Source organism: Trichosurus vulpecula, chromosome 3 (assembly GCF_011100635.1).
Source record: "Trichosurus vulpecula isolate mTriVul1 chromosome 3, mTriVul1.pri, whole genome shotgun sequence".
Classification (NCBI taxonomy): Eukaryota; Metazoa; Chordata; class Mammalia; order Diprotodontia; family Phalangeridae; genus Trichosurus; species Trichosurus vulpecula.
The window spans coordinates 380275200-380296930 of NC_050575.1; the positions used below are offsets into that span (position 1 = coordinate 380275200).

The 21731-nt window shown below is 42.8% G+C and overlaps 1 protein-coding gene across 1 annotated transcript; it reads left to right on the plus strand.

Annotated features, from left to right (window-relative positions):
- The first annotated feature begins 15389 nt into the window (after nt 1-15389).
- THAP11 (THAP domain containing 11) lies at nt 15390-17345 on the plus strand. The gene has a single exon (XM_036751120.1). The coding sequence runs from the start codon at nt 15543-15545 to the stop codon at nt 16425-16427; it is 885 nt and encodes a 294-aa protein (XP_036607015.1). The 5' UTR covers nt 15390-15542; the 3' UTR covers nt 16428-17345.
- The last annotated feature ends 4386 nt before the right edge of the window (nt 17346-21731 follow it).

Sequence of the window (21731 nt, forward strand, 5' to 3'; positions counted from 1 at the left end):
CATTTTACATTCACTCATTATTAATTTCCTCACCAGGAGGATGATATCTCACTTAAGGAATTAACAGGCTCCAGTACATACATAAACACATTAAATAACCAATTTTTATCATAGTACATACAATATCATAAATTTTTGTCATGCCATGTTTCTTTGATGGCATTTACAGAATAAACCACAAGCCATTCTTCTTTTAACATTACTAATTGTAACAAAGCTTTAGACAAGCCTGATATTAACCAAATAGCAAAACAATATTCTCACAAGCCCTTGACCTAATTATCTCTATACCATTACTGAGAGAAAATCTAACTCATATACAGACCTATGCAAAATGCTACTCCCAGTCCTTAGTAATCTAAGATGTTCCATAATCAATAGATTTTTTTTAACTGTACTTACAAAACCTTCTGATTACAGAAATTTGCCACCAAGAGAGTAGGGACTCAGAGTAAGGGGACCATATTTTCCCCAGATTCCTATCAACTCCAGGCAGAAGTTATGTCAAACTGCAAGCTGCATTGAGCCAGGCCTAGTCTGCCAGGCTTCAGTTAAGAGAATCAAGTCAAAAGGGTCCCACCTCAGCACATGCTGAACAGTTGCCCTCTCAACTTTGCCAAGAAATCATACCTGCAGCTCATGCCTGCCCTCCCACAGGGCTGCTGGCATCTTGGGTCAGCCTTCCTGGATACTCACAACTGGAGTTAGGCTCAAAAAAACTGTCAGTTAACAGTCCCATTAAGTCTTTGAATGGCAAGATTGAATGAATATAATCTCACATTGCTTCAGGAACATCCTTAAAACTAGCTTTAAATAGCTTGCATGCATTTCCTTCCTTATTCATAAAGTCTTCCCATTAAGATCATAAGTTATTACTCTAACACATTTGCATCAGTTTCCCTTCTATTTTCCTATTCTTCTCTAATTATGCCTGATCTGAAAGAACTGAACCATATAACTTTATCTTTATGTTTTAGACGATGGAATGAATTCAAATCCACATTTAACTTTTCCCATCCATACAGAAATATTCTACAACTTCTCTCCTAAAGAGACTTACAATGAAATTCTTTTCCCTAAACTGAAGATGTCTCTGATTTAGTTCCAGTGATTAATTACACTATTTGTATTAATACCTAATTGCTTTTATATCACTTTAAAACATCTAAGTACTCTATCTCACATAGATACAATATAACTTTAAAATCCCAGCCTTAATCTATGGGATAATGATTCAACCTTACATTTGTGAACCAATATTATCTCATAGAACTTCTTTTCCTTTTTCCCCAAATTAATCCCATTAATACTTTAGAAACCATATTGTCTTCCATTTGGCTATACAAGAGTACCAATATAACGAGTCATTTGATTAAAAACAACAAGATTTCACATATTTGCATTTATCCAATTTTTCATAATTACCCATAAAACCAACTTCTTTCACAATGGTAACAGATTCTGGCAGATAACTTCCCTTTTGTCACTACCTGCTTATTTCTGATTAAAGAGATCTGCCACAACATCTCCCTCTGAGGGTGGGTTCTTTCCCCTCAGATGGCAAGCTTCACTAATAAAAACTGTATCCTTAAGACCCATATTCTCAAAACCTAATCTTATTCTAAAAACCCATCACTTTTGCTGACTTTAAAAAGCCAGGTTTGGAGGCTTCTGACCTCTACTGTTCTTTCTTTCAGTAAAAACTCAAATCCCAGTAATTGTTGCCCCTCCCCCTTCCTTCCCTTCTGACAGGTGGGCAAAGGTAGAACTCTTTCTTCTTATTTAAACTAAGGGAGGGATGAGTAAGGAATGCAGACTGCCCCCTTACTCAAAAATGTAGAATAAGACATTGAATGGGCCTTTCTTGGGGTACATAAAACACATGCTTTAACCACCCTCCCAAGACTTCTACAGATAAGCATTAATGCCCCAAGTATAAGGTTCTCACCCAGAACTTGGAAAACTCATAGTAGTTTGAACTGCGACCAATTAGCTTACAGGTGGAAATTCAGCAGGCCTTCTGAAAATTATACAAAAAGATTTTACAGAGCATTTTTCAAAAGTATTTTCCCTTCTTTAAGACAGTTTAAAATTGATCCTGATATAAACAGGGATTGTCACTAAACTTTCATGAAGAAAATTATTTGGACAGCTCTAAAATGAGATGTGTCTCTCTCTTAAAGCAAAATAACCTTTAAACATTGGGATTCATTCAAATTCCCAATGTGTCATCACAAATTAGTCCGTAAACCTCCAGATTAACATACATAAATACATTCCTAGATGATACAGGCTTGAAAATCATACCCGTATATTTTCAAAGTATTATAACAACTCAATTCTTTGTTATTACAGAATTTAAAAGCTTTGTGCTTAGGAATCCCTCTACACTGAAAACTTTACACAAGATTGAATATCCAAATGTCCTTGGTTCAGTTAACAATCTCAATTTCTTAATCTAACAACATCTAGATTATAAGAGCAATTATTTTAATCACTAGTGGTAACATTTTAATTTCTAAGGCCCAATACTCTTAGCACTGTAAAAGAAAAGATAACTGTTTATATCATGAATTGACAGAGATTACGAGAGGATCCAATAAGGTCTCTGGATAAATACTTGATTTATAGCAAAAACAATTTCAATTGAACTTCCAGACAAAACTTGAAAGTTATAATTTCTTAGGTTACAGCAATTGTCCAACTTCTTAAGCTAATACAACTCCAACAAAATTCATACTATAAAATGTAATGCCCTAAACATTATTATGTATGTAAAATTTGAACTACTCATTTCAGTCTAGGTAAATACATTTCTAAACCAAATATGACAGTTTAAAATCATCAAATTTTCATCACATCCTTTAAAAGCACCCAATTCACATATATCAAACTCAGATTAAAATCACATAATGGTAAATACAGAAACAATAAATTTCAGATGACATCAATTGCAATTTTAGGTTATCACGTATAGGAATTGTTGATCCTATTACTTCTGGTATTTCTATATTAATACATTAATATATAAATACATGCATCACATATATTAATACATTAATATCTTAAATACACTTTATTTATTTAGCTGTAAATTCTCCAGCACCCACCACCTCTGGCCCAAGCATCAGGAATGGCCTGGCCATGAATGAACTTATAAAAGAAAAACTTTATTTCATATCATTATCTGCTTTCATGAACCATCCAGGTTTGAATTTGGTACCCTGCTTTCTCCAAGCTTCATCTTATGCATACTGGCAATTAACAAAATGCCTAAAAGGATTTTGAGGGGGAAGGGGTACAGGCACTTCTCTTCCAAAAAAAAAAAAACCTTTTGGACTCCTAAGAAAGATAAGAGGGAGTGGTCCTTAAGAGCACATGGGTTCGTAACTCCTCCACTCATTCTTTCTACCAAGCTAAAATATTTTCTGTTTCCCCTCTTTTTGTCTGCCTCAGATAACACAGAGGGGGGAAATCCCTTTTAAATGCCGAGGAGGATTGTCAAGGGTGAGTTGAAGATCTCAGCCATGGGTAAATTACTTTGGGCCAGGCAGTCCCTTTGAGAACAAAGGAGCCAGCCTTTTAGACATGCTAATTTTCCTATTCCTAGCCATTAGCATATGGCTTCAAATCATGATTTTATATAATCTCTGTGAAAACAAAATTCAGTATACAAATCAAAATCTTTCTTATAGTAAATATCCAGAGATTCAATAAAACCTTTCTTCATTCCCTATTTCCCAATCAAGTTACAAGTTTCTTTTAGCTTCAGCTCCCTACAGTCTTTCAATGTGGAGGGTGGGGGAAGGGTGTGGCCAGGAGCACATGACAGCTAAGAGCAACAACCCCCCACCTAAATTCCTTAATACAAGTTTCTCTCTCCCAAATTTTACTTTAACTTTTTAGCCTCTGCATTCTAATTTCAATCTTTCTTTCCTAATCTTGACCCCAAACTACCTCAAACATTTCAAGTAAATAATAAATTACATACTCACCCAGCTTTTCCTCTTCCCAGCTGCTTTCTTTTTCACCTTAAAACTTAAAGGTTAAAATGACCAACAATTTTAATCACATCCTAAGCAGACCACTGAACCTCCTTAAAGTGGTCGTCCAATTTTTCATACAGACCGCTTTACTTCTCTACAGTTTAAACACTTGCCTGATGTTAGATAGGCTAACCCAATACAAAATACACAGATTTTTCCTTTAGAATCTAACCAACCCTTAATTCAGAGGCCCCAGCAATCCCAGCTGGCAACTTCAGCTCTGATTCCTTAGCTAACAATTTTCATACCAAAGGAGCCCATTTCAGTCTCCTAGAGTTAAACATTTTTACCTGAATGTAGAACAGAAAAACACAGACAAAACATCAGTCAGACAGACATTTCACATGAACAATTTCGAATTTGAATTCAGACCCACTTGAGTTAAATTAAGAGCTCTTTCTATGGCCATTCCTTTCTACTTTGGTACAGCACATTAGGGCTGTCCAAATGCTGAGATTTGCAACCAATTTACAGGAGACAGGTCGTCATTGTCTCGGGGTTAGAAACCCCACAAATTCCAATCCCCTGGCACTCCAAAGCCAGGTGTTTTGGTTTTTTCTAAGACCTCGTGATCTTAGCTCAGTCCCTGAGTGTCTTCTCAGAGTCCTTAAATCTGTCAGTCGACACTCTTGGATCGCAAAGACAGAGGACACTGAGGACTTACCTCAGTCACACGGCGTATGACTGTTCTCAACTGAAAATTTCACGGCTGGCCGATTTCCACTCAGCTCATAGTGCACTCAAATTTTCCCCTTTTTACTTTGCTTTTCCAAGTTCCTCTCCGCCGAGTTTGTGACTGTCCAGTGAGACCAGGCCTGCCCTCAGGCGCTCAGCTAGTTGGAGAAATCTCCGGTGCATGCTGGCTAAGCCCTGAGCCAGGTGCCTGCCCACATGGAGAGTGCAAATCTCGGTGGGACCTCCAAATCTGTATGGGACAAAATTTTCAAATAATAGGAGAGATACCTTTAAGAGAAACAAAGTAAATTTATTCTACAAACCTTGCAAGATTCAGGCACACCTCCATAAGGGAGGAGGTGAGGTAAAAGGGAACCTGCCTTAATTTATAGTCTTAATGAAAAAGATTCCCACCCACCTCTATCCCTTCTCACCATTGGCTGGGGGGGGGGAGTGGGCTTACAGTCTAGGCGCGAAAACTACACAGAGGACCAAGATTGATCCGGTTCGTTCAGGTTTTTCCCTATCAGAACTCAACTGCCAGGGTGGCGTCTGAAAGTCTAGGAGAAGAGATGGGGTGGGGGGAAGGAGAGACCCTTCCTGGAGCAGAGAACAAATAGCTCACAGGAAGTTCATTATCTTCTAACATCTGAGAGGGGGGGGGAAGGGCATGCCTTCCAAAATTACAAGGCCAGATCCCAAAACCTCTCCATTAGACACACCCTGTGAAGTCTTCACAATTATCCATCCCATGCAGTACTAAATTTTTGTAGCCTGATATAATATGTAGCAATCTCAACTGTTTCTTTAATAATAATAATAATAGCTAGCATTTATATAGAGCTTTATGGCTTGTAAAGCTCTTTGCAAACATTATTTTATTTTGTCCATACAATAACACAGAGAGGTAGATGCTATTATTACTTCCATTTTACAGATAGGGAAACTGAGGTCACATAGCTAGCAAGTATCTGAGGCAGGATTTGAATTCAGGTCTTCCTGACTCCAAATCCAGTGCTCTCTCTACCTAGCTTCCCCAGTTGGATCACTAAGTTCTGTTTCTTTCAGGATACCTTTCCTGTGATTGCTGGTGTTGATGACTCAGTCTTTATGGACATCAGAAATCCCTCCATTTCTACAAACAAATCACCATTATTCAACCATTTGTTGGATTTTTTTGGTCAATATATCATTAGTTGAATTTAAAGGCATATTGCCCTCGAAGGGTCTTTCAAGTCCTTTCTTGGATATATGTGTATATATATATCAAAGAAAAAGATAGCAATACTGTACTTTTAGTTTTAGACAAAAGTCTGCCAAAATCAATTTGTCTTAATTTAACATTATTCTAAATCCAAGCATTTTCTAGCTTAGAGAGAGGACAGAGGTATGCAAACAGGCACAGTCCCTCCCCAGGCCATTTATCAAATCTAAGTGACATTTTGATATCAATCAAATATTTATTAAGTACCTACTATGTGCCAGACACTGTGCTAAGCACTGGGGATACAAAATGAGGCAAAAGATAGTCCCCTGCCCTCAAGAAGTTTATAATGTAATGATAAATATCATCAGATAAAGATTCCTTGAGATGAAGGTGTTTAATGTGTTTCTTAGTAACCATGTAACCTGATACTAGCTATCAAATGGCTATAAGATCCTTTGGTTCAATTCTCTCTTTAATTTGAGAGCCATACTTTGTTCTATTTAGGAGAGATCATGTATTTTAGATTAGGAAGAATCATAATGAGCTTAAACTGTTTACCTGAAGAATGCTATGCTTTGTATCATCTGTTCTTGACATCATTGCATTGGTGATGTGTTAGAAAACAGTTTTCTATGTGGACATCCAAGGACAAGCCCGGAATATACTCCCTCATGACCTCTGCCTCTTCAATTCCTTCGAGTCCCAGATAAAAACCCCACCTTTTATAGAAAGCCTTTCCTAATTCCTCCTTAAAGCTAGTGTCTTCCTTCTGTTGATTATTTCCAATTTATCTTGAATATAACTTGTTTGTACATAGGTGTTTGCATATTGCCTCCTGCACTAGACTGTGAGCTCTTCAAGAGCAAAGGATTGGTAACCTCAGTGCTTAGCAGAGTGTCTGGGACATAGTAGGGGCTTAATAAATGCTTACCGACTGTGTAACATCAGTGAGAAGTGCACTGGTGTTGATTCTGGAGCAAGAGTACTAGAAACCCAGACCCTCAGGATTCTAGTGGTGGGGAGAGTTGGGGAAGTGGTCCCAGAGGACATTTCATTCCATGCTGCTTGGAGATTATGAGTATCTGGCATGGCAACATCTATTTAAAATGTTGTTCTCGTGATTTTATGTGTTAATGCATATCCAAGTACACAGCAGTTTGTTCTATTTGTCTATCTTACCAAATAATGGTCTGGTCCCAGTACAATTTCTTGTTGAAGTTCCTTAGCACATTTTGAGGTCTGCATTTGTAGTATGGGTTAGTTGGTTAGTACTGAGAAGATTAATGCACTCTGGGAAGGATATTGATGTGTTGTTGGCAGTGGGGTGATCTGCCCCCACAAAGCTCCAGATAGAGATAGAGGCTGAACAGAAGGAAAATGAGATGGGGCAAGAGTTGGCAGACAGCTCTGAATACTGATATGGTAGTAGTTTGGGTACCTACTTCTTGAGGGGAATACCTACTTCTTGAAATTAGGTGAAGCCTTCCTGGAAATGATGAGAAAAACAGGTCCCTCCGCCCTAGTAAATGGACAGGTCAATGAGAAAAAGAAATTCAAATAGGCTGGTCAATGACATACTGGAACTAACAGGGTCCCCTCCGACCCGGGAAAAAGGGCCAAATAATGGAATAATGATGTGCTTAGATATTTGAAAAACTCTGAGTTACCACCCCCCTGCCTACATGCCCCTGGTTACCTCACCTTGTTGTAACTGATTACCCCACCTTTCTGTCCCTGATTATTTCATCTGCCCATCCATCTGCCCTGCCCAAGCTTATACTTATCTATAGCTTTAAGGTTTTCCTCTATAAGAATCCCTAGCTTCTCCTGCTTAGGAGCCATCTCCCTTAAGAGGTTGCCTCCCATGGGGGGCTGTCTCCCCTCGAGGGGCTTTCTTAAGGAAGAGGCTGTTTGATGTGTTACCCAGAAATGATTTTACTTGATTTGGAGATAGCCTGAGCAAATTCTTTTGAGACAACACCACCACCACCACCACCCCCCCACACACACACACCTTGCACCTCACCAGTTTGGTGACCTTGCACCTTGTCAGTGGGACAGCTGTGGCTTTCTTTTTTGGTGTCTGACATAATAATAGCTAGCATTTATATAGTGCCTATTATATACCAGGCACTGCACTGTGCTAAGCACTTTACATACTCATTTGATCTCATTTGATCTTCACAACAACCCTGTGAGGTTGAAATTCTTAACTCCATTTTACAGATGAAGAAACTGAGTCTGAGAAAAGTGAAGTGATTTTTTTCCCCAGGACACACTTCTGGAATCCTTGGGGATGATTCAAACTCAGGAATTCCTGAGTTCCCAGTCTAACACCATGTAGGGGACATCTGGTGGAGGTCATACTTTCCCTACTCAGATCATTCTTTCTTGACTTGTGTTCATTGCCCCTTCTCCTGGGCCTTGTGGCCAGTTGGCTACCAAGCAGAAATAATCAGAATACTCCTTGTGACTCAGCCATTTCTAGACTCTGCCTTAACCACCATCATTCAGGAATTCTCGCTCCTCCTTTCAAATTCACAGAAGCATCAATGTCCACCTAATCCAAATTATGGTGGCTGCTAACTACAGGGCCCCTAGGTCATTCTCCCTCCCTTCTTAAAGAGTTCAGCTCCTGGTCTACCATTTTCTTCTGCCATCACATACCGGAGGACCTCAGCATCAATGTCGATGGTCTCTCAAATTCCTGACCTTTTAAATATTCTTAAATTCCCTGACCTACTCCATTGCTCCACTTCAGGTCCCAGGGCTCAGGGTAGAGTAAAAGTTCATTTAACAGTTTGCTTTATTAACAAGAACAATAATCACTTGGGGGAGAATTCTTTTCCTAATATCCTTAAGTTTTTCCTTGACCTCCAGCTCCGTTCAGATGTTCTCTTTTCCATCTGGTCTAAGATGAATTCAAGAGACTTCTGTCTGATAATAACAACAGCTTACAGTTATCTGTAGCTTTAAGGTTTGCAAAGCAGTTTACACACATTATATCAGCTGATCCTAACAGCTGTGAGGTAGCTGCTATTATTATAATACCCTTTTTACAGATGAGGAAACTGAGCCTGAAAGGGGCTAAATGACTTGCCCAGGATCACCCATCTAGTGGATGACTGAGGCAACGTTCAATATCACATCTTTCTGACTCCAGGTCCAGAACTTTACTTGCTGTGGACCACCTAGTTCCCTCATTGCTCTATTCCTTTCAGGGTATGGGGCTAGGCAATGGATCTTAAATAGATTGAGGTATTTTCCATTGAGATCCCTTAATCCATTGTCAGGGACCTTAGTTTTCATTCTTAACTACTTATAAAGTTTATAATTTAAATATATAAAATTTATCATTTTAAATACTTTCTTAATTCTTTTGAAAGGGAGCCAGGGAGCATGTGTCTGCTTTCCACAGTAAGTTGGAAGCAGATTGTGAAAGGCTTTTTAAATGCCAGACTGAAGAGGTCATATCTTATCTTCAAGGTAATGGGGAGACACTGAGGTTTCTGAACTGGGAAGTGATGTGGTCAGACTTGTACTTTAGGAAGATTATTTCGGCATCAGAGTGAAGAAGGGAATGTTTTGGGGACCTCCTGAAAGGTACAATGAGGAGACAATTACAATAGTCCAGGCCGCAGAAGTAATGAGGTCCTGAATTAGGGTGATGACTTGGCAACTGAGAGGATATGTATATGGAAGGAAAAATGACTCAGAATATGTGAATCAGAATAACTAAATGGGTTAATCAGGGAAGAATAATCTGGATAAGACTTCAATTGGAACCTCAGATGCCATTTAGTTGAACCCTACTCATTTTGCAGTTGAAGAAACTGAGACCCCAAAGGTTCTAAGGTCACACAGGTAATATCAGAGGCACAGTTTGCATCCTAGACCTCTTGGTACAGCTTTTCACTGTAACTCACTGCCCACCCCTTTGAGAAAAATCAGCAAATTCTGAAGTAAAAATACTTGAGGTTAATTGTCTAGTCACTCTCTGCTATTCTTTGGGATCAGGGGCTTCTGAGGGTTATGTTTGAATGTTAATTAACTGATTAAACAGTTTCTAGCCCTCCAATGAATTTGATTTTCTTCAGAGGAGAAAACTGGTCCAGGGGGGTCGGGTGGGGGGATGCTGTTGTGTGCTAGAGAAGGAGTCTGGGGACCACCAGGGTTTTAGTTAGGTATGTGACACTGGGTCGGTAGATCCCTTCACCTCTTTGACCAATGGAAGCAGATGATCTCCAAAGGCTGTTGAACGAACATTCCTGGTTTCTATGGTTCCAGTAGCAGCAGCAACTTCTGGGACCAGTGAAATCACTCTGAATGTGGTATGTATTAGATGCTTCATTTTTCTTACAATCCCCACAGAGCCTTTTATTTGGGAGGTACCAAGTACTAATTGCGGGAAAGGGAGATTTTTAAGGGTGGAAAATTAAGAAAGTTACATGCATAATGAGATGTGATGTGTGATTCCCACAGAGCAAAGCAATTGTGGGGTGGGGTGGAAAAACAATCTGTGTTGTGGGAGATGTAGGAATTGGCCTTAAATTTGGGTTTAGAATCTAAACAACACACTTGGGGGAAAAAATACCCACCATAAAATTTGAAGGAGTCTCTTCTGAGCTTTCTGGAAGGGCTGACAGAGATGGTCCCAATGACTCTACTGGATTCATCAAGATTCTTTTAAAACTACATTAGGTTTTTTTCTGAATCTTGAGGGGCTGAGACCAGACCAGGCAAACTCTGCTTCCTGTTTGTTGTGGCTACACAATTTTCTGCCTCTGTGAATAACCATAACCAATAAGCTTATGAGGGGTGCTTTGTGAATCACCACAATGAAAATTACCCCAACACTTCAGAGTATCATTCCAGAACCCATTAGTCTATAAGGTTCTTGAGTTCAGTTACTTTGTTTCAATTTTATTTTGTTTTGTGTTTGTATCTTTGGAGAATCTATGCTATCTATATCTCTACAACTATTTAGATAATCATATTACTGACACATTAAACAAGAAATGATTGTTGAGGTAATTAATATGAAACAAGTAGTAAATGATTGTTGGTTTAATTAATGTGTAATCAGGGCCTGTGAAAAAGCGTCCCTTCCTGATTCTAGATAAGTGTTTTGACTTGAAATAAATACCTGTCCCATATCCGATATATACTGTAAATGGAGTATCTTTTCTGCTCCCTACCTTGAATGGACCATAGATAAGAGCCAAATCTTAAGCCTTAAATAAGTTTTCTCTGGCTTACCAGTGTGAGAAAAAGCCTAACAATACCATTGTTGGAAAAATTATGAATGAGGCAGTTTCAGAGACACCTGTGAAGACTTGTGCAAAGTGATCCACAGGGAAGTGAGCAGAACCTGGAGAACAATTTATACAATATACAACATTATAAGGCAAATAACTTTGAAAGATTTGAATCCTCTAATCAATGCAATGACCAACTCTGACTATTGAGGATCAGTGAGAAACCATTTCTATTCACCTCCTGAATGAAAGGTGATGAACTCAATATGCAGAATGAGGCATACATTTTAAAATATAGTCAATGTGGCAATTTGTCTTGCTTGACTATGCATATTTGTTACAAAAGATGTTTTTCTTTCTTTTTTAATTTGGAAGGAGGAAGGAGGGAAAAAATAATTTTGTTAATAGAAAAAAATGTTTTAAAAAAGGACAGCCTCTAACATGACTAAACAGGAAAATGATAAATGTTGGAGATGTAGGAAAACTGGAACACTAATGCATTGTTGGTAGAGTTGTGAACTGATCTAACCATTCTGAAGAGCAGTTTGGGGCTATGCCCAAAGGGCTATAAAACTGTGCATACCCTTTGATCCAACAGTACTACTACTAGGTCTGTATCCCAAAGAGATCATAAAAATGGCAAAAGGACCCACATGTACAAAAATATTTCTAGCAGCTCTTTTTGTGGTGGCAAGGAATTGGAAATTGAGGAGCAGCTAGGTGGCACAATGAATAGAGTATTGGCCCTGGAGCCAGGAGGACCTGAGTTCAAATCCAGCCTCAGATACTTGACATTTACTAGCTGTGTGACCTTGGGAAAGTCACTTAACCCCAATTGCCTTGCCTTCCTCCCTTAGGGAAAAAAAAAATGGAAATTGAGAGGATGCCCATCAACTCGGGAATGGCTGAATAAGTTGTAGTATGTGAAGGTAATAGAATATTATTGTTTCGTAAGAAATGATGAAAAGGCCGACTTCAGAAAAACCAGGAACCACTTACATGAATTGATGCTGAATGAAATGAGCAGAACCAGGAGAACACTGTACATAGTAACAGCAACATTGTGAGATGACTAACTTTTGAAAAAATCTGCTAGCGGCTGCTGAAGGGGTATAAGACCCACCAGCAACCAGCACGCAGAAAGCTGCCAACATAGGTTCTTTTGATCTGCTTTAGTAAGGAAAGCAACATTAAAGGGTTAACAATCTTACTTTAATCCAGCATACAAATATCATTCACTTAGTTCAGGGGAAAAAGCCAGCACTCTGAACTTCAGAGCAAATACAAACACATTACAAACATCAACAGATGGACCTTGTCTGATTCAAATCTCAATGCACAGCTATCAGAATGTAACAAAGTCCCAACACCCGGGTTTACAAACTGGAGGGCGATTAACTATAGCTGCCAGAGTCTTCACATCAGCACTCTACCAAGAGTGAGAGCCCTAAGCAAAATAGCTCTGTTCTCTCTTTTTATACACTCTTTAGCCATCATCAAACGTCATCTGAGGGACCAGAACTCAGGCTCCTACTATTGGCTCTGGTCTTAGCAACTCTCCTTAGGACTCTGAGGGCTTCATGCCCACACAGGCTTAGCACCTAGTAGATAGGCATTTTGGCCTGGGTTTTAGCACCTAGTAAGACTCAATCAAAGCCACCTAATTAATCATTTTAAAACAGTAAGAAAGTCCCAACTTAATTGATATTACACTAACTTTGATAGACTTAGCTCTTCTCAGCAATGCAATGATGTAAGACAATTTCAAAAGACTCATAATGGAAAATGCTATCCACATCCAGAGAAAGAACTATGGAGTCTGAATGCAGATCAAAGCATAAATTTTCTCTTTTTTTGTTTTGTTTTTTCTTTCTTGTGGTCTCCCCCCTTTGTTCTGATTCTTCTTTTACAACATGACTTAATGTGGAAATATATTTAATATGATTGTACATATATAGCCTATATTAGATTGCATGTTGTCTGGAGGATAGAGAAGGCGAGGGGGAAAATTTAGAACTCAAAATCTTATAAAAGTGAATGTTGAAAACTAAAAATAATTTAATTAATTTAAAAAAAAAAAGAATAGCTTCTGATCAAGCTATCCATCTTCAGAGAGAGAACTGATGAACTCTGAGTGCAGATTTAAGCATGCTTTTTACTTTATTTTTCTTGGGTTTCTTGTATATGTGTGTGTGTGTGTGTGTGTGTATGTGTGTGTGTGTGTGTGTTTTCTTCTGCAACACGTGTAATGTGGAAATGTTTAGCATGACTTCACATGTATAATCGATATATTGCTTGCCTTCTCAAGGGATAGGAGAGGGTAGGGAAGGAGAGAATTTGGAACTCAAAATGTAAAAAAAGAAATGTTAAATTTTTTTTACATGTAATTGAGAATGAGAGCCTAAACCTTCTCATCATTAAAGGCTAGGTTCTTCCAGAAATGACCCCTGTATGGACTGAGTGCCCCAATACAAAGGAGAGAGGTCCTTTAGTGGAAAAAGATCAAGTACCCCAGCCTGGTGGGGCCAGGAGCAGTTCCCTACTGTTAAAAAAAAAAAAACCAACTAAATGAATAAATAAAGACCACAGTGTTCAGATCACAGAGAATTGGATGAATATCTCTTACTCATCCAGAGTGAGTTTTTAATTTTCTCCATTCTCCTGGCTCCTTCTTCATGGTCCATTTTAGCTGTTTATCAATACTGCATTACACCAACTAAAATCAAGATCTCTTACAGTAAAAAACTAGGCTAGCTACAAGTACTTAATTTGTCTCCTATAGGTGAACAGAGAAGAGGACCCAAAGTATATTCAATACAGTGGCATGACCTTGGGTTTTTGGACCTCAAGCAGCACCTTGTCTTGCTCGTCTGGAATCTTGTCCTGTATCATAGCTATCTTTGTGTTCAAATAGACTTTAATATTCATTTGGACAAGGACTATGATTTATGTAAACTTTGCGTCTGATTACATCTATCAGAACCAGTGGCACGACTTTGGCCTTCGGACTTCAAGCAGCATTTCCCCCTGCTCCTCTCTCAAATTGTTATCTTGTAGTGTCGTGTATTATCATGACCTCTTGGTGTTTACTAGGCTTCATCTCGATTTAGCTAAATCTCTTATCAAGAGGACCTAGACCAAAGCACTAACATCGCTCAGACCCTTAATCAAGGTTTCTTGAAATGATCCATGGGAAAGGCGATAAATGGGAGGGGGGGGGAGGTGCTGAGGATACAGCTCGATGACTTTGGGGAGCGACAGCTGGGGGCGGGGCGGAGAGTGATGGGAAATGGCAGGAAACGGAGGAAGAAAAGATGGATGAGGACTAGGGGCGGTGGGGGAGGGGCGGTGCGCAGGGCCCTGGACCACAAGGCAGGACCCGGCAGAGGGTAGTCGAACCCTTGGGTTCTACCCTTCACTCGCCGAGTCTGGCACACATCAGGCGCCTAATAAGTGCTCGTCACTTCTCCCCTCTGGGCCTCACTTTGGCCAGTATGATTTCTACGCCCTACAGACTGGGGAGCGGGCGGGAGAGGGTCGCGGAATCCTTCTCACACAGCCCCCGGCGGGGTGCTGGCCCGCCACCTCGAGGCGTGGGCTTGTTGACTAAGGGATGCGCTCCCCAGGGCAGAGGCGGGGCGCAGACGCGCGCAGTGGACGCCGAGAGTTGTAGTCCCCCTCCCGGGAGTGGGGGGCGGAGCGCGCGGGAAGCAGTGCATCATGGGAAAAGCAGTTCTCTGAACGGAGCACGGCAGTTCGCAAGGAACTCCATCCATCCAGAAACATCTCTTGTTCCGCTCGCCGGAGCTGGATCGTCGCCCCGATGAAACACTACACGGATGGCTTTTTCCCGGGCGAGCGCCGAATCATTCTGACCTGACCTCCAGCCTCGACACCGGAAGCAGTGCGGCCAACGGCGGAAGCGCGCGGCGCGGTGCATTGTGGGGGGCGTAGTCCGACTTCCCGGGCGCTTCTTCGTTTCGGCCCTGGGACTGACTGACTGACTGACAGGCTCTGGTGGCTGCGGGGACTGCCGGCGGGCGGGTGGACGGCGCGGGGGCCGTCGGGGAGCGTCCCCAGGAGAGCGAGCGAGGCGAGACTAGGCCCGGCTCCGTTCGGGGCGGGACGCCGACGCCCGGCCGGTGGGGGGCGTAGGGGTCCGGAGCGGTCGCCGAGGCCTCGCCCGTCGGTGGGTGTCCCGGGGTCCCGAGGCCCGGGCCCGGGGGTGAGGCCGGGCCCCAAGGCGGAGCCCGAGGCCGGGGTCTCGGCCGAGGCCCTCCCAGCTTTCCGGACCCGAGCGGTCCGGCGGCGGCCGAGGCCCTAGGCCGGGGCCGTCGGCGGGCCGGGACCGCCGCGATGCCGGGCTTCACGTGCTGCGTGCCGGGCTGCTACAACAACTCGCATCGGGACAAGGCGCTGCACTTCTACACCTTCCCCAAGGATGCGGAGCTGCGGCGCCAGTGGCTCAAGAACGTGTCCCGGGCCGGAGTCAGCGGCTGCTTCTCCACCTTCCAGCCCACGGCCGGCCACCGCCTGTGCAGCGTCCACTTCCAGGGCGGCCGCAAGACCTACACGGTGCGAGTCCCCACCATCTTCCCGCTGCGTGGCGTCAACGAGCGCAAGGCTCGGCGGCCCGGGGGCGGCGGGGCGGCGGGGGCGGCCGCCCGACGGAGGCAGCAACAGCAGCAGCTTCAGCAGCAGCAGCAGCCGCCGGCCCAGCCCCAGCCGCAGCAGCAGCAGCCGGCCGCGCTTCCGGCCCCCTCGCAGGCGTCCCTGGTGTCCGCCTCGGCCGCCGTGCTGCTCACCCTGCAGGCGGCCGTGGAGAGCGGCCCCGCCGCCGCTGCGCCCCCGCAGCCCCCGGCGGGGGACGACGTGAAGCCCATCGATTTGACGGTGCAGGTGGAGTTCGCCTCGGCCGAGGGGGCCCCCGCCCCCGAGCTCGGCGTCCCCGCGGTGCCTGCGGCCGCCTCGGGACCCAGGCTGGTGGTCGTGGGCGAGGAGGGCTTCCCCGACACAGGCTCGGACCACTCCTATTCCCTGTCCTCGGGCACCACGGAGGAAGAACTGCTGCGGAAGCTGAATGAGCAGCGCGACATCCTGGCCCTGATGGAGGTGAAGATGAAGGAGATGAAAGGCAGCATCCGCCACCTGCGGCTCACAGAGGCCAAGCTTCGGGAGGAGCTCCGAGAGAAAGACCGGCTGCTGGCCATGGCTGTTATCCGCAAGAAGCACGGGATGTGAGGAAGTTTCCTGTGCCCTGCCTGCCCCCTGTACTGGACTCCTGAGTTACCGCCTGCCTGCCGGCTCTGCCTGGGGATGGGGTAGGGGTAGCCCCTGCCTTTGACACAGTTGGACTCCTGGATGCTACCGACTCTCTCCCCCTTCCTCTGCAGTTGGACTCCTGGCCTGGCATCCACCATCTTTGACTGCAGACAGAACGAGCTGGGGCACCCTCACTTGTTGCCTCTCATCCTCAGACTCTCTGACATTACTGTACTTAGTCCAAACACCTTCTTGAGGCAGGGGCGGCTGGGGCCCCCACAATTTTGTGCATTTGTCATACCAACTGGTGTGACCAGGACTTGTTCTGTTTGGAACTCTTTTTATGACCGTAGGATTTAAAGTGATCACTGTTTGGAACTCATCCTTAGGGCTATGGGTGGGGAGGCAGGCTCCAAGGAACCACATGTGGGGAACTTGACCTTGGAGTTGATCAGAGACAGTCCTTTTCTGTGTAGTGATAAAGGCAGAGTTGGGACCCACGTCCCAAGAACCATCTAATACTTAGTCCCCCTTCCTCTTGTCCCTCCACCCTTAAGCTTTTCCTTTTCCTATCCCGATTTTGGACTGTGATTCCAGTAGGGGGATGTGATAAACTGGAGTCAGATCTATTAAGTTTTTCCTGGGTGGTGTGAGCAGGATGTTCCCCTCTCTGTCTCTTGTCTGGCAGTTTGTCTTTGAGGGGGAACTGGGTAACCTTTCTGAGGTAGACCCAATTTGCCAGGGACTTGGGTTTTTTTTTTTAAACAAACAAAAAAAAACCATCCTGGTGATATGTTTGCTACTGGTTACAAAAAATTATATTTTCTGTACAATTAGACTAAAGTTTTCACTGTGTCCTGTTTGGCAAAGCAAATTAAAATGTAAGGTTTTTATTTGGGTTTGGGGGTTCTTATTTTCAAAGAGAGATGAGTCTGTCCCCAAAGTCCCTAGGGCCCTAAATATTACCTAGGGGTGTAGTGGGAGGGTTGGTGGCTTTGGGAACAGAATTCCTATTAGATCTGGGGGGATTTCAGACCAAAAGTCCACCAGGGAGAGGGAAAAGTATCTTGGCAAAAGTTAGGAAGGAAAGAATGCTTGCCATAGTGCAAACAGCACTGGTACTTGAAGTCAGCCAGTCTTGGGTTAAAAACTCCAGGTGTTTGGCCATGAGCAAGTTACTTCCCTTCTGAGCCTCAGTTTAGCAATATTTGCACAAGGTTGTTGTGAGGAAAGTGGTTTGTAAACCATAAAGTGCTACAGAAACGTGAGTTACTCTTAGGATGTGACTTATCCAGCTAATCAGTAGTCAGGGCTGTGACTTCTTTTACTGGTTGGGATCCTAAATGTGCTTTATTCTCAAAACTCCTGGCTTCACTCATTTTTCAGAGTCTTCTGTGAGGAGGTATACTCTAAGCTGAGCCCTTAGTAGGCTTATGGAGTGTTCCAACAATCTCCTGTGTTCTTCCTATAGCAGAGAAGAGCCCGGAGTCCACAGGAAAGATCAAATGAAGCCAAGGCTGAAGACCTGTAGGCCTAGATCTGAAAGGGCTTTGAATTGAGCTTTTGACTCTGTTCAGTGAGAAACTCCTGGGGCAGGAGAGCCAGTCCAAATTGGTTATAGATTTTCTTCAGCCCTTTATGACAGGTTGGTGGTTCTGATCTTGGCTGTAGATCTTTTCCTGTCTGAGAGTGAAAAGGCCTTGATTTGAATACTCCCCGAAGTCCTGTCTGGGAGGTGTGAAGTGTAAGCATTAACCCATTTAACAGAGGAGAAAACTAACCTTATCAAACACTCATAAACACACACTTAGTATCAGAATTGGAATTTGTACTAAATTTGCATTTAGAACAATGAATTTCATCTTTTGGGGGTGAGGGTATTCTTTTAGCAATTCCTTGCCTTTCTATAAAGCTTTATTGTTTCCAAAACATTGTCACATCTTTTTATCCCCTTTGATCCTCACCTAATCTGAGGTGGCCCTTAGGAGTAAGTCACTCTGAATGTGAGTCCCAAATCTCATATCTTTATTCTTGGTAAGCAAAAACTCATAGGAAGCCAAGAATGCTTTCCCTCATTTCTAATCTTAAAAAGAAAACTTGATACTGGGAAAGTCACAGTTCGGTGAGGGTTAAATCTTTTTTTTTTTTTGGACCCTGGTTATATTGACTCCTAAAATATAAATATGGACCTCTGTAAAATGAAGGGCATGATGTCAGGTATGGTGAGAAAAACACTGGATTGGGAAGGAAATAATCTGGGTTCAAATCGAGGCAGCGTACTATAGAGCTGTGGGGTCAAACAAATAGAAACGAAGCCACTAAACTGTACAAAAGGATCTCTGCAGACCACAGCTTTACTTAGAAAACCACATATTAACGTTATCTGCGTTTCAGTGTATTTTTATTTTGTTAAGTATTTCCCAGTTACATTTTAATCTGCTTCCTGCTGCCTGATTGCATGTTTGATACCTCTGTTGTGGAGGACCTAGTTTTGAATCCTGGCTCTACTACTTGCTACCTAGGTGATCTGGGGCAAATCGTTTTCCCTCTTTTGGTCTCAATTTCCTCATCTAAAATGAGGGGGTTGGGCTAGATGACCTCCTAGGGCCCCTCCAGCTCTTTAATCTTGTCCTGTAGAATGGTGCTTGGGATATTGGGTGGGCCAGTGAGGGATGGAATGGAAGCCTCTGTGAAGGACTCTTGGGCTGTGGTGGCTACTCTAAAACTTCATCTTAGGCTCTTTTTGTCTCTCTGCTGCCCTTTTATCATCCTCGCTCTTTCCATTCTAGTTGGGAAACCTGTTTACGGATCGTATGTGCATGTACACATTGCCAAGCAGTGACTCAGTGGAAGAAGAGAGTGCATGATAATTCAGGATCTTTTTGCCCTTTGATAGGCTGAATTCCAGTATTTTGGTTTTCTTGTATTTTTCGTTTTAAACAACAAAAGGCTTGTGCCCCACTCCCCATTATAGGTCTGCCCTTCCCTTTGGGATCCCAGCCTGGAGAGAACAGTAGAGGTCTCTAAGCAGAACCTGGATAATCATGTGCCCAGGATGTAGAGCAGAACAGACCTCTGAGGTTCCTTCTACATCTTAAATTAAAAGGCGGCAGCACAGCATTGTGTGTGATGTCTTCACTCTGTATTGTGGGGCTTTGGCTTCATCTTCTGGATCAGTTTCTCAGAGGGACCTTCTCATCTATTCTAAAACTAGTTGGTCTGACTTTTTGTGGTGAGCAAAAGAGAGCAGGTGAGGGAAAGGAGTCAAGGTAGGCAGTGGACAAAGGGAATTGGTCCTCTTGTTTGACACATGTTTTATTCTGTTCTGCTGTGGGTTGTGAGGCTGCACCTCTCAACATCTCATTCCCACCCCCATGAATAAGTAGGAAGAACTGCTGGTGTTTTCTGTTCAAACTGGATGTCTAACTGTTACAAGCCTGTCCTCTCTGCCTCTGCTCCCTTGATTGGTTTAATGGTTCCCTTTGCTACTAGCTTTGTCTAGGCCCTTGAGATGCTTCTGCTCCAAAGATGGCTTTGGGGCCTATTCTGTCCTCAGGTTGAGTCAGGGTCAGGTTGAGCCAAAGGAAACGTGAGGAAGCAAAACACAACACATCATCATCTATTCTTGCTCCAGATCTAGCTCTTTGCAGAAAAATACTGCCTTTCTTCTAGTTCTTTTCAAATCTAACATTCTGTGTTCCAATATTCATGTTCCAAGGTACCTTCTAATTCTGATATTCTGTGACTGGAAAGCTTTGGCACCCCGTCTTCCTGGAGGGGAGAAGTGCCTAGGGAAGAAATGAATGAGCCTCTGCTACTCCTGGCCCTCCACAGACTGATGATGTCTTTGTCCATTTCTTCTCTTGTTAGCTTTGCCTTTGCCAACAGCCCTTTTCTCTGAGTAGTAGAGGGAAGAAAACTGAGCTTGGGACAAAAGGACTCCTAGTAGCCAACTGTCTAGTGCCACAGAATCCTGGGGTCTCTGATGTCATTCTCTCCTGAAATTTGGAGAGGAAAGGAATTGTATGGGTGATGGAAAGGAGTAGGAGATTCTCAGTCCAGTCTGTTTAAACAGGGTCTCGCTTCTCCCAGTCATTTCCATATGTGTATACCCCTGATGGTATTTGGCCTACTCTCACACACCCGGGATTCATCTGGAAAACTCTGGATAAGACCACTCCTTGTTCTTTTGATCCAAGGGAAGGAGATTAGCACCACAGCTGTTACCTTAATATAGCTGTGATCTCAAGACCTAGCTTATATGGACATTGATATTACCCAGGGAAAGTAAAGTAGGAGGCAGTTAGGTAAAGTAGAAAGCATGCTGGGCTCAGAATGGGGAGACCTGGGATTTTTCTGGTTTCTGCAAATCTCTTCCCTCTCAGCTTGTCTCCTCATCTGTAATAACACTTGAATTACTGTATTTACTTCACAGAGTTGTGGGGAAAACATTTGTAAACTTTGAAGTAATTTATGAATGCGTGCTATTGTATGTAACATTAGGAATTTAGATCAAATTATCTCTGAGGTACCTTCTAACACTAAAAATGACTGTGGGGAAATGGGAGAAATTCTCTGCTTTGCCTGTTATCTTAAGTGGTAAGGCTGTCCTTTGCATTATTAGGATGGAGAATTCTTTTTACAAAGAACTAGCATTATTCATGAGTTGGTATTAGTCCCTCCCATTGGGTATATGTAGGCTCATCTCCTTTCCTAGACAAGATTATAGGGAAACTCCCTAAATCTGTTTGGTTACACTAGCTTACCAAAGTGCAAAAGTCCGTATCTGCTTATTTTTAGGAAGTGGTGACCACCTGACTGACTTCACTTATTTCCAGTTTACAAACTACCCTAACTCATGTGGGAGCAAAATCTCCCAGTAAATTATTCCATTCTCCTAATGTAAAGATTCTTTACCTTTTTTGTGTGTGATGGGTCACTTAATCATAATTGAAAGAAGTGCTAAATTTAATTTAGAGATTAGTGAAAATAGATTCAAGTTTTTTTTTTTCTCCTATATAAGTCCATGGACTCTCTGAAATCTCCCCATGGGTCCTGGGTTAACAAATGCCATCCTACAGTGCCCAGTAATACTCATCAGTTGCTAGGCAGTTAGGTGACAGTGGATAGAGCCTGGTGTCAAGGAAGAACTGAATTCAAATCTGGCTTTAGACACTAGCTGTGTGGTCTTGGGCAAGTCACTTTACCTCAGTTTCCTCAACTGTAAAATGAAAAATAACAGCATCTATCCCCAGGGTTTGTGTAAAGATGCAGTGAGATAAT